Here is a 13449-nt window from a genome sequence, read left to right on the forward strand (position 1 = left end):
TAGCAGGTCCAAATTCTCCTGACATATGACCCACACTGTCTCAGAATGTCTCTCTCGATCCCTGTGTCATGTCACCGGGTAATAGGGCCCTGCTCAGGGAGCCAAGCTGTACGAAGCCCTGTGCTAGGAACCTTCCAGCCTAGCCCTCCTCAGGGGGCTACAGACAATGTCTACTTGGAGCCTGTACCCAATCTGGGCACTTCTCCAAGTACCCACTCTCCTGGACCTGATAACTTAAGCCTCTTCCAGGTGCTACTGATGGGGTAAGGAGGTTATACACAGGCATGTGCACCCCTAGACCCATGGTGTGGCCAGGGGGTAGCTGTTTGCAGGGCTGCAACCTTGGGTGTTTAGACCCGAGGATCCACATAGGGTGGATCAGAGTGCAGTGAAAGGGGGCAGGTAGAGGAGCTGCTTCTCCCCACACCGCAGAGTTTACACAGCTGCCAGAGCCTGAGAGTTCTAGATTCCAATCTGACCTTCTGGATGAATGACGCTGTCAAGGCAGGTGGAATAGATTTTCTTAAACACGTTGTCAGCCTGCTTGGTACTCCTGCCCTGAGCCCAACCCGGGAGGAGTAGGCTTCTGCTAGAGAGGGGAGACCTGATGCTGAGATACGAGAAGCACCCTGACCCCTTCTGGAGACAGTACCCCTGTCTCTGGAAAGAGAAGGTTGCCCCAACTGGGTCTGTAAGTCACCTCAGGTCCCTACAGTGAAGATGTCACTTAGGAGCTTGTCACCAAGCTCCTCACTTTGTCACCTCTGCCCCTGTCTACTCTGTAGCCCCTTCCCACCATGTACAGCCAGGTTCCACGTTTGGGATCCCATGCATACTTCAAGACCCACTATTGATGGGCCTTCTGGGAAGCATCTGGGCGCCTGTGACTGTGTAAATACCCTGTCCCTCTCACAGGCTTGTCCCTGTCCATGAGTGTGGGTCTATAGTCACCTCAAGTCCCTACAGTCCTTGAGTGGAACAGTGACTCTGGCACAGGCCATGCTCCATAATGTAGTCTTCTCTCAGGCAGCAAAATGTAGAGGGTGACATCTCTCCTGAAGGACAGCTCCACCTGGGGAGCCCAGCCCCTTCTCCAGGAGCAGCTGAGCCTTCCCTGGGGTCAGGAGCTGTGGGTCCCACACCCCTTGCTGGCCTCACCCTGGGAGTCTTAAGAGTCAAGCTCCCATGGTGCCCACACCAGAGGCTCCTGGCCAAGGGCCCTCACTGTACTCCGTTCTCCCCTGAGTCTATGGCATACGGTGGGTGAGACACAGTGGCCACTGTCCCTCAGCCTCTGCTCTCACCTGCATATGACAGCAGTCTTTCAGCTCCTTTTGCAGAACTGTCTGCTACTCCAGGCCGCTGAAGTCCCCCGCCCACCCCTGCTTCACAGCATAATAGGGAAATGTTGAAAGAGAGAAAACAAAACAAAAGGGCTTCAATTTGCAGAAAGAGCTCTAGCTTTGTTTCCAAAATCAACACAGGGGATAAACAGGGACCTTAATTTCTTGGCAAGTAGCTGTCATGGTAAATGAAGCCTTCTGTGCTGAGCTGTGGGGAGGGGTATGGCGCTGGCCCTAGGGGGGGCCTCTGTGTGAGGGCAGGGGCCCAACTCACTGCTCTGTCCCCCAACCTGCTCTTCTGGTGCTGCTGGCTCACATCCTCCATTCCAGAGAGTGACAGAGCACAGCGTGTGTGGGCCTCCCCTTCTCCACCCCATCTTTGAGCTCACAGGGTACAGGGGTGCCTGATCTCTGGTGGAAAGCCTGTCTATAACCAACTCTCAACAGGTTTCCTGCCCTGACTGCTGGGGTCACAGCATTTTCCAAGGCACAGCCTCCTCCAGGGTAGAGCTGGACCACTGCTTTTCCAATGCAAACCCTCCTTCAGTCCCACTGACACCACCTCTGGGCAGGTCTTTGTCCTCTGGCCCGTTGGTCACACCTACTCATTTTGGTCTCCACCACTCCCATCCCCACCCTGGGTCTTTCCCACACAGAGCACATGTCCCATGAGATCAGAAAGTTTCCCTCTTGGGAGTCTGGGTGTGACGGTGACTCTCCAGCAGAGGCCAGGCTCCATAATGCAGTGCCCAGCACACCCCAGGACCCACCCTAGTCTGTAGGCCAGATCTCTCACACTGTTTCCTGGCCTTTCCTCCAAACTCTTTTCATCTAACAAGGCAGGCACCTTGTCATCCTCTGAACAAGCCCCCCACTTTGTCACCTCTGCCCCTGTCTACTCTGCAGCCCCTTCCCACCATGTGCAGCTAGGTCCCACCTTTGGGATCCTATGCACACTTCAAGACCCACTACTGATGGGCCTTCTGGGAGGCATCTGGGTGCCTGTGACTGCAAACAGCCTGTCCCTCTCACATGAGTGTGAGGGCACCTGTGTTCCATAGTATTCCCTCTGCTGGACTGAAAGTCCCTACGTTGTCTGATAATCTAAGCCCCAAGTTTCATAAACAGGAGGTATTAAAAACCTCGTAAGCAAATAAACTAACAAGTATTCCCTCCACTCCTTTGAAATCTGTAAGAAGGGGAACATGTCAATTGAGACTATACCTCTCCAGGCAGGGCAAAATACCAGTTTGGCTGATCCCTGGGGCGAGAACAGTGATGGGTCTCACTGACACCATGGAAGCCTTGATCCCCGTCTGAGCCACGGGAAAGATGAGGATAACAGCTGCCAAACCATCCAGGCAAATGGTGCCCAGAACAAGTGCAGAGGTCTGAGGGGGCCAAACCCTCTGCAGTGTTCTGACCCTGGGGACAAAAACAGCTTCCTTCTCTCCACATATGGGGCATTGCACACCAAGACGCTCATCCTTCTTCTTAGAGGTCTGTTCCACAAAGTTAGCTGCTAAAGGGAGCCACCTGTGGTCTTTGACTGAGAAAGCACAATAGCCATCAGCTTTCCTGAAAGGCAAAGTCCTTTCCTCCTGGGGCAACTGTGGCTGTTCACTTAGAAAGAGATGTGGGCACAGCTCATCTGGGCCCTTGTCTAAACCTCACCCCCATGTGCAGGGAGGTGGCCCCACGCAGGTGGACAGGGCACTGGCTCACTCACCTGACATGCCCCTCGCTCAACCATGGCCAAGGACAGCTTCCTGGGGCCTGTAAGCAAGGTATAGAGCTCCAGTGTTGTCACCACCAGCCAACTTGAGTCTTCCCCAAGGCACTGGCCCATCCCACCTGCAGGTCCCCACACACCTGCCTGGAAAGACAACTCTGACAGTGACGCTCAGCTGGAGGCCATCCCACCACCCCTGTCCCATCTGGGGAACAGGAGTTGGCCATTTTTGGAAAACAAAAATCTGGTAGACTCTAGATGTCACCCCTAAATCAGGAAGATAAGGGACTGCCTGGGGCCTCGACGGGTCCTCTGCTCTGTAGGGATTCACCCTTCAGTCTAACAGAATGTCCATGCTGGGGCTTGGATATTTCCAGCCCTTGCAGGCCTCTCTGTCATATACCTGTCACTGTCTCCCTCCGGGCATGTGCCTGTGTCCGAGCTAAGTTGAATCTAGTACTTAAATCTCTGCCTTGGTGCCCAGAATTAACCCCTGCCCTCATCGCTCTTGGCTTTTCCTCCAACCTCACCCTTCACATCCGGCCACCCTAGATGCCCTGCAGACTCCTTCAGCCCCACACCTCCAGAACCCAGCGCCCCCCTACCCCCACCTGCCTCCCTCACTTTCTGGTTAATGTCCTCAAAGCACCACCCCTGCCATTTACCTCCACACCACAGCCAGGGCAATCTTTCCCCATCCCTTCTCCAGACTTCCCATCATAGGACGGAGCTGACAGTGAAAGCCACTGGCCTCAGCAGGGACACAGGCTCCTGGGACCCTGACACTTGCCTCATATTGGCTCTGCGCACTGGCCACACCCAACCACACCACCCCCTGAATTGTTCACGTACATCATGCCTCTCTCCTGGCACTTCCTTCTGCTTGGAATGTGCTTTCCACCCACATGACAGGTAAATCTTAGCTGCCCTTCAAAAGGCAAGGCCTCAGATGCTGCGTGCTTCTCCTTACATGTGAGGAGCCGCTGGTACCCTGCACCCCCATCTGGCTTGTGTTCCTTCTGTGTCTCCCAGGGCACCTGCCCGTGGGCGCTCTCATCCCAGTTCTCATGAGTGCTCCTTAGGAATAGGGGTCACTTCCTACTGGCCTTTTTATTCCCTGGCACATAGCAGCCCTTCAACCAATGTAGGGTAGGAAGGGGTGGCTAAGGGAGTGAAGGAGAGGTGTTCCACATCGGGATTGTCTCCAGAGGACAACTGAGTTGACCCTGCCTCAGGGAGGCAGCTCCATCATTTAAAAGCTTGTTCGTTGTGCAGCAAGAGGAGTCTGAGAGAGGGAGTCTCAAGTTCTCCAGGATACCCTGCTCTTTTGGACACACAGTCTGAGGCAGCATCTCGATTCCCTCCCTTAGGGCCAACACAGTCCGCATGCCTCTTGCAAGAGCACAGAACAGAGCAGCCTGCGGTCAGCTGCCACTGTTGTTTGCAGCTGGGACTTTAGGCACTTCTGGTGCTTAGGACACAGCCTAAGTGTCTCCCTGAAATAGCCTTTTGTACCAATTATCAGGAAAACTCAACTGCATGCCCACAGCCAGCTGGAATAGGTTTGCATAAAATTTAATTTGCCTTAAATTACTCAACACCGAAGAATAATAACATATACATAAGGCAAGGAACTCTAATATCCACTGCACCACGGAACTGTTTTATATCCTGAGAAATAGCTATTTTGGATATTTTTAAGCCATTTTTCCCCACATGTTATGTTTTCTTGATTCACTTATTTGATTCATGCATTTGGATCCCCCAGTTCACCGTAAGAACTGGTCAGCAGCCATCGCTGCCCCAAGTCTTTTTCGCTGCATTGTCGGACACAGAAGAATTTAGAAATTATAACCATCTATGAGAATTTCTTTACTTTCCAGGCTGCCAATTAAGAGAGAATTTCTGAGTTACTTTCAAAGACAAAGAAGAAGCATAAGAACTCGCCTCACCAATCTTTATGTAAACTAATGTTAGATAAAATTTCCCCATCAAGTATTTAATATCCAATTAGATAAACCAGATCAGGGGTTCTAAGTGTCAGTAGGGGAAGGTGAAAACCTCACTGGCCGTTATCTGGTGATCATTGTCCCCATCTAACATTCTTTGCCACTTGGAGCAGATATCAAAACTTGTTAAACGATTCTATCTCTGAGGATACATGCTGGTTTTTTTTTCCTTTTCAGTTCTCATGTTTCTGAGTAAAAGCCATCATTTTCAAGTTAATAGAGCATTATGTTTTCTCTGCAAACAAAATCTCATCAGTCATAAGCAAAGACAGAGGTAAATTCATAAAAAGGAGACACGGCACTATTTTTCCTCCTGGCACTGGGGATCCAAGATAGGTTAAAAATGATGTTTTTATCTCTGGTGATTTATCAAACTTGAGATTTCACAAAAGATAAACAGATGCACTGAAGAAAGAATACATCATCTTAATGCTTCATTTTGACACTGTTGGTATTTAAAAAGCATGTATCTGAAAGATCTCTCCTCCAGAAACTCCATAGTTTTCATGATTTACACATTTAATTCTTGTTTGTAAGACACACTGAGATGAGAACAGGCCAGGAGGCACCTTTAGAGAAAATGGTCACATTTGAAACATACAGATTATTTATAGACAGAAAACTCAAAGAGCTGAAAGAAAATCTGGCTGTCAACAGACAGTTCCTTTTTCCATGTTTTTTTTTTTTTTTTTTTGACCCTAAAGCAGTTTGGTTTTTGTGTGGGTGGCTCATGTGAACTCAAAGGTTATTTGCTAAATGTTTTGCGAGATTAGAACATGTTGTCCCTTGAAACCTAATTTTAAGTTTATGTTTATTGCAAATAAGCTTAACTTTATGATAGGTGGCATGGAATAGTATTTTTTAATCTAAAATGGTACCTTGAGTTGCTATGCTAAATTCAGAGTTCCTATGCTTCAATTTTTATCAGAAAATAAAAATCCTATCTTTAATCATATTCCTAGTGGGAAACTCACAATACAGTACACAGTTATTCAGTACAAACCATTTCTTTTTTTTTTTTTAACTTCTTTCTATTACTTTTGCCTACTAATTTGGGTGCTAATCTCACCTTATATTGAAACTACTTAGGTATTAGAAGATGTGAAGAGAGCATGGACTACAGATCAGATCTTTGCAGTCCATCATACAAGATATAATTTTTCAATCACACAGCAAGACAAAAAGGAGCAAAAACACATTTTTAAAAGTAGGGAGTGCTTATTTTATTTTGCTTTATTTTATTTTCCTTTTTAGCAATGCTGAGCTACCAGATTCAGGTCCAACCATCACTGTGGGCCCTGCTATGTGGGCAGACAGCTGCAGTCTGGGATTTGAATCTTTCTTCTGTCCCTCCTTGCTGTGTGACCTTGGGCAACTTACTTAACCTCTCTGAGCCTCGGTTTCCTCAGATGGAAGTTGGAAAGATAGTGGTTTTCCCCCCCATTTTGCACAGGGCCTGATACGCTGAGCCCTCCCTCAAGGTTGGCTCCCTTTGCAATGATGTGGTCTTTCTATCCTTGCATTTCATTTAATCTTCACAGAAACCCTGTGAGATAGAAAAAAATAAGAAGCATACTTCAGGGACAGACATGGTAAGAGCAGTGAGAGCCGTCAGTGCCTGCCAAATTTAAAATAGGAAAGAATGTGTTAAACAAATACACAAGAAAAACCTTCAAAAGCTCAGGAACTCCAGAATTTCCATTTTCCAGGATTTCTTCCTAGGAAAAAAAGCCCCTGGGGAATGTGGGCGATGGGGGTGGGGAGATGCCTGTCTGAGTAAAGCCTTAGGGTTAGCCAGGCCTGGGCAAAGTCATAAGAGCACAACTTATTTGTGTGTGTGATGATGCCAGGCCATCGTCTACCCCTCTGAGTTTCAGTCCCTCCATGGGCTTTGAGAGATTGCTGTGGAGATTAAATAAATTACAAGGGTCAAGCATTTAGCAAGGCTTTGATTGCTGTGATCCTAACAGTCAGCCAATATACTGGGACACAGAGGACAAGTGGCATTTCATTAGGATCTGGGTCAAGTACAGCCGCTAAATTCTGTTCTTAATAGTCCTCCATAAAACACACAGCACTCAGGAATTAGACTTTGCTTTTTCCTTTTTTCCCCTTCTTTCCAGTAAAATAGTCTCCGGGTCATGTGCAATAAAAAAGACCTCATAAATTGTCACCTCCTTCAAAGGAGAGTGAGTTAGTAAAATCTTTCAAGACAGCCTTCTTAGGTGACAGGCTCCCTCTTTCTGGGGTGATTAGGGTTGTCAGGGGCTCTGCCCTCTAGTGAGGGAGCATGACGACGGTACTTCTTCAGAAAACAGCACTTGGAGGCCTGAGGCCCAGCTGACTCCAACCTCAAGTTCACCTACACAGCCAAGGGAAGAAGGCGGAGGCTTTGGGGAGGAACCTCAGCGTTGTACCTGACAGATGCAGCCTGAGTGGTCCGAGGAGAATCCTTCCCAGAGGCGCGGTCTGGCTCAGGTTCCCAGACCAGCAATGCCAGGACTGTGCTAGGATGCTGGGTATACTTTCTCTTTTCCCATTTCTCTTCACTAATGAGACTTGAAATTAAAACTCCAATTGGCAAAGTCACATCCTCTGCCAAATTTGACATGACGCAATGCTTCACGTTCAAATTGTTTCATCATCATTCCTTTTTCCTAAGAGCCATCCTCGGTGTTAGCACAAAGTGTGCCCACGTTCCTGCTTCCGGCTATCTCTGTTTCTCTAGGAACCGCCCTTTGACTTCTGCTGGCTGCCACCTTCACTGCTCCAGCTTGAAGAAACATTGTGTGAGTGCAGTCAGAAGGGGAGTTCCTGTTTTTCCTGCCAGCTCACAGCTTTCCAGACCTCCAGCATCAGAGACCAGGGGTCCCCAGCCTCCCTTGACACCTGCAGAACAGGCAGACCTTCCCCTGGCTGCTCCCAGCCACGGCGCTGTGTGAAGTGGTCACCCTCAGCTCCCAGATGCGCCTTTCTCTCATGGGCACTGCCCAAAGGTCACTGGCATAGAGAAAACAAAGCCAAGGACCTTCCCTCTCTTCCCCAATGTTGGGGCCTGCTGGGATCTAGTAGCAAACTGCATCTGGCCCATCTCTGCTCACCAGACCGCCTTGCTGGCTTCCACCTCCCACACACTTGATGGGTGCCAGACAGAGAGTGCCTGGGCTCCTCCCTCCCTCAGGCCACCTGTGTGTGGCCGCACTGAGACTCATCCCACCAGCAGATGGGTGCCAGTGGGAGAGGAGGCACACAGGTGTCACCGCCCACATGGCAGCTCTGGTCCCGCCCCTGAAGGCCACCTCCCCGGGCCTCCACTGCCAGCAATAACAGCAAAACCTTGCAGAAACCCACTGGTCAAAGAAGTGTTGACTTGCGACTTCTGATTCCACCTACGTCAAGTTTGCCCTTCTGCTGAGAGGTATCAGAATCTTACTCGAGTAAAAGGGAACAAGGACCCAGATTCACACAGGACCCTGGTTGGGCTGTGGCATTTTCTTTTTCTGAGCCTGCAAAATACAGCACGCTTTCAAGGAGGTGGGAAGAATATTCTCATAATTTCCTAGAAGATGAATGCCAAAGTTAAACCTAAATCAAGGTGAATGTCCTTTGTATAAAGAATAGCCCCATTAAGAGTTGGGAGGAAAACGCTGATCCCAGGAAGAATACCAGAACAAGTGCTAATGGATAAAATACAGAAATAATGCTTTAATAATGCATGTGATCATGTTTTTATTAACAAAGAAAGTCTTGTTCTGAAACAAATACATCCTTGAGAGGAGTCTAAAATTAATCCCCGATAGGCAGAAATCCACACTATTATATATTCTAATTATAATTACAACCTGTGAACATTCTAAATTATTAGTCACTTTATTAAGAACCAGAAAAGGGACTTCCTGCTGCATAATGAGAACTACTCACGAGCTCTGAGAATGAGAAAAGAGACAATTCTGCACAGAGCTGGAACATGGTGGATGTAATTTATTTAATAAAAATGCTTAGTTTCTTCTTTTTTGTTTAGGAACTGGTACGCCCTTAGGGGTTCAGATAGCACCAAGCTTCAGAACTGCTATTTCTAGGGCAAGATACAAATGTGTATCACAGAAAAATCACAATTTATCATTGTAATGGTTACATCCCTCTACAGAAACCACTAGAGACTACTTAACATTTTTATTTCAAACATGGTTTTCCCTAGTCTTCAGGTGACAAACGGATACAGATGCCAGAAGACTTTTTTTCCATTTGTTCCTAATAAAAATGGCTAGATTCTGAGTTCATTTTCATCTGGGGGTGACATGAAGGTCTGTGCTTTACCAGACGGATCCTTCCCTCCCCTCCTATGGGTTCTTCCTTCGAAATCTCTGAAGGCAACATCTGGACCCAGTCATCGAAGACAGATGGACTCCTTCTACGTCTGCTCCCATCCCCTGGAGACCCCTGCCCGAGGGGTAGCGTCCTATCTGAATGCAGTGACACACTGACAAAATTCTTCCTGCCTAGTACACGCGCAGGACATTCTTATCTTTAGGGCCCGTCCTATATCTGAACAGACCTCCTCATTCTACAGAAGTTTCCCAAAAAAAGGATAGATATTTTAAGAAAGGAAAAAACTATATTGAAATTGTAATACTTCATATATACCAATAACAAAAGATGAATACAAGTCACATTTGACTTCTGCAATTCTAAGAGGTGTTGAGAACATCATACTACCCATTACTATCATAATTGAATTCAACTTCAAAAGTAATACATTGATAACATCTCTTAAAATATGTCAATCGTTTTTGACACCCCTGGTATATGGATTTCTCTATTTCAAAACATGCTTGGGCTTTCTAAATTCTGTCATTGAACTAATTGTTATTATTTTTCTTCTGTTACTTGATAAGTCCAAATCCTCTTTACCTGGCATTGAACCTGAAGCCAATTTCCTGAACTAAATCATTTTTGAAAAGTCTGGGGATCAACCCAGACTTCTTTTGTCCTGTGGAAGCACTGAATTCCTGATGTTTCCTCCTGATGTTAAAGCCTCATGCATTCAGACTTAACCTGCTTTTTCATCTTCTTTTTCTTCCTTTCAAGGAACAAGGGTCAAAATATTCTCCTTTGGTTGTAGTAACTAAAGTTTCATGAAGTGGAAATTAAGAGTAATAACAATTTTTTACTGAAACATAACAATAGGTCAGAGGTTAAGGTCAGAGCTTTGGAGTATTGTTTCACTTAATCCTTCTAACAGCCCCCTGATATAAATGCCATAATATTTATATTTTATACATGAGGAAGAAACTGAAGCTCAGAGAGGTTGAGTAAATCACTCACAGTCACACAGCTGGTAGAGGTAAAGCTGGGATCTGAACCCAGATAACCTGACGCCAGAGCCCATGTTCTGAATCCTCACACTCAGCTCCATCCTCAGGTGCTCAACTAACAGGCTGAGCACCTGGAGGCTGAATTGTCACATTTCTTTGATCCACTGCCCCCTTTCCAACTTAATTACATCTCTGAAAGTTTAGAAGCTTTTCACCTAGAGTCCATGTCATCCTCCCTCATGTCCCAGGATGGACGATGATATCTGAGGTCAGTATACAGAGGCTCAGTGGAAGGAGCCCCAGCCACTGTACCCCTGAACACAAAGTTACACAAAGCCAGCACAAGTTACACACAATGGATGGGAAGGCTTGAGATAGACTCGCCTTCAGTAAAGGTGTCTTGAGTGCTCTTTCACCTCTCAGTTAAGTTTCTGCCTGATCAAGAAATCTGAAAAAAATGATCAACCAACAAATAGGAGTAGTTTACAAATTTTCTTACAGTGGTGGGGTTGCTACAAAGTGCACCAAAATAGTCCAGGGAAGTAGATACCCCATGGACTCCAGGATCTAGAGCAGGTCACAGTGGACATGCAGATCTCCAGCCAGGCCCGAGGGCACAAGCTGTCCAGACGGTGCAACCTGCTACAACTTCCTAATTATAATTGAATTCTATATGGATATTTGCCCATAGAAGAGGCAGGGCATGTAAGGATAATTCAGCAGTTGGATTTTAATTTGGGATTAATAACCTGGCATTCAGATTTATATATCAGTCACTTTTGAGTTTGATTAAGATGAGTCAATCTCCCTGAGGCTGATATACTAGGGACATGCTAGAAATTAAAATTTCTGGGTCTGCAAATGAGGGAAACCAATCTTGCAGCTAAGAACCCAAAGGGAGAGACCTTCTACCCTGTTTCTGATGCTCCTGGCCCTTCTCCTTGCTGCTCTCCACATCCCAGGAAGCAGAAGGTAGAACTCAATCAGAATCAGGAAGGCCAAGGTGGCCACAGTAACTCCAGGGCTTTGATCATTGTGTGCAAGGTTGGTCTCTGGAGTGGTGTTCCTGAGGGGCTCCTGCTTCCTGTCCCCAGAAGGAACCCATGTTCTCAGCACATTCTCATTCTAGCCCTTATTCTTCAACCCTATGTCAGGAAGCTCACCCAAGGGTGCGAGTTCCCAAGAGCTGGTTCTTAGAGGCAGGAAAGGGGCTGAGCTCAGTGTGGGCCCCTCCAATACAGCTCTCATTTGAGCTCTCAGGGACAGTCCTGGGGCATTCCTGCAGCTCTTAATCATGTGCCATTTGGGAGGTTTTGGTTGTTTTTTTTTTTTTTTGAAGTTTTTGGCCAGGACCCGGGTTTGAACCCATCACCTCTGGTATATGGGGCCGGTGCCCTACTCCTTTGAGCCACAGGCACTGCCCGAGTTGTTGTTGTTGTTGTTGTTGTTTTTAAGAACTGCCTGAGGGAGGGTGTAGCCAGACTGGGTGCTGGTGAGATGCAGGCATTCCTAGGTTACTGGCCATAATACCTACCCGGGGTCTTAAAAGACTCCCCCGCCTCCACGAGACAGTGCCTGAGATGCAAGCTACAGGGGTGAGCAAAGGAGGTCCTCTTGGGGCCAGCAGTGACACTATGTGATAGAAACCCCACACAGCAAATCAGCTCAGCAGGTGCCTCGCCTCCTCTTTTACTTCTTTTCTCCCATATAGAAAGGGTGCAATAATAAAAAAGAAATTATTCTTGAGATTAAATAATAATTTCCATGATAATCTGTCATGGATCTTACTCTGTTTTCAGTATTTCACTTTTTTCTTGGTCTATTGAGACCAAAACGAATACTCCGGTTCTCATCATTGACATTTCGGGCTGGGTAATTCTTTGCAGGAGGGAGACTGGCCTGTGCACTCCACGGTATTCAGCAGCATCCTTGGCTTCTACCCCCTATGCACCAATGTCCCGCTCAGCGTGACAGCCAAAAATGTCTCCAAACATTGCCAAATATCCCCTAGAGGGCAAAACTGCCCCAGTTGAGAGCCACTGCTTAAAAGGCTGACCCAGTTTTTTGCTAACTTGAGGATTAGGTTTAAGTGGTTCTGGTACTTAAAATTCCTCAGGCAGTGGCCCTATTAAAACACCCTCACTTTATCTGTGTACACACCCTCCCGTGTGTTTATTTAGGAATGACAGTCATTGTTGGGCAGAGGGCCACTTGTGAGAGGCCAGAGTTTTGCCAGTTGGCTCCTGCCTTGTGCCATTTGCGAATGTCAGGTTGTATTAAGTGAGCTGTCCCTAATGGGTGTCATGCTGGGCTTCGAGGTGTCATTTGGTCAGCGTTCCCAGTAAGCTGAGAGTTGATTTACTAAGAGCTTTAAGTCTCTGTACGTTATTTGCGGTCCTGCATTCAACATGAGGCCTCAGACTGGTGTAGTGACTGTTCTTTCTCTGCAGAGCTGTGCTTCCACATGACCTGCAGACCCCCGAGTCACTCCATTACAAAAATTCAATAAGAGCCACTGACCTCGGTGAGTGTGTGCCAGAGACAGGGAAGCCACATGGTGCAGACACGAGTTCCAGGCGTGGAAAAAGTCCTCCTTCTTAGTCATCACCTGTCAAATTGACAGAAAAAAAAATACCTGTTGGTGACATTCTGAAAGAACTGAATTCAGTAGTAAGACGGATGACAAATATCTAGATGTGTGATATTATAGGACAACTGAGCATGGGCATGAGGCCTCCTGCAGGCTGGCCTCTGCGAGCTGCAAAAGCTACTTGTTCCATGAATAAATGTCATACATGTACCGTGAGCCCAGTCTCCAAGTTTATACTAACTCCTCACACACATCAATATGGGACTACTCGCTGCCAATTCTTGAGCGGGAGCAGACGTTCGGGAAACAAGGTGAAGGGGAGGGCACGTGCACAGAGGCCGTTCTAACTGGGTCACTTGCTGCCCAAAGGATGCAAAACAGCAGAAGTAGCTACTCGGAGCTAACCCTCAACATCACCAGCCCGCCTCCCGTCCTTCCGGCCTTTCATTGTAATCAGGTG

General features: G+C 47.3%; 1 protein-coding gene across 1 annotated transcript in view; it reads right to left on the reverse strand.

Annotated features, from left to right (window-relative positions):
- ACOXL (acyl-CoA oxidase like) overlaps positions 1 to 13449 on the reverse strand; it is a 288084-nt gene that overhangs the window by 57389 nt on the left and 217246 nt on the right. Inside the window, 1 exon segment of the mRNA XM_012811040.1 lies at positions 12920 to 13007. Within this exon segment, the coding sequence (XP_012666494.1) occupies positions 12920 to 13007 (88 nt within the window).

The sequence above is a fragment of the Otolemur garnettii genome, unplaced genomic scaffold, assembly GCF_000181295.1.
Source record: "Otolemur garnettii isolate 467f Iridium unplaced genomic scaffold, OtoGar3 scaffold00148, whole genome shotgun sequence".
NCBI classification, from domain to species: Eukaryota; Metazoa; Chordata; class Mammalia; order Primates; family Galagidae; genus Otolemur; species Otolemur garnettii.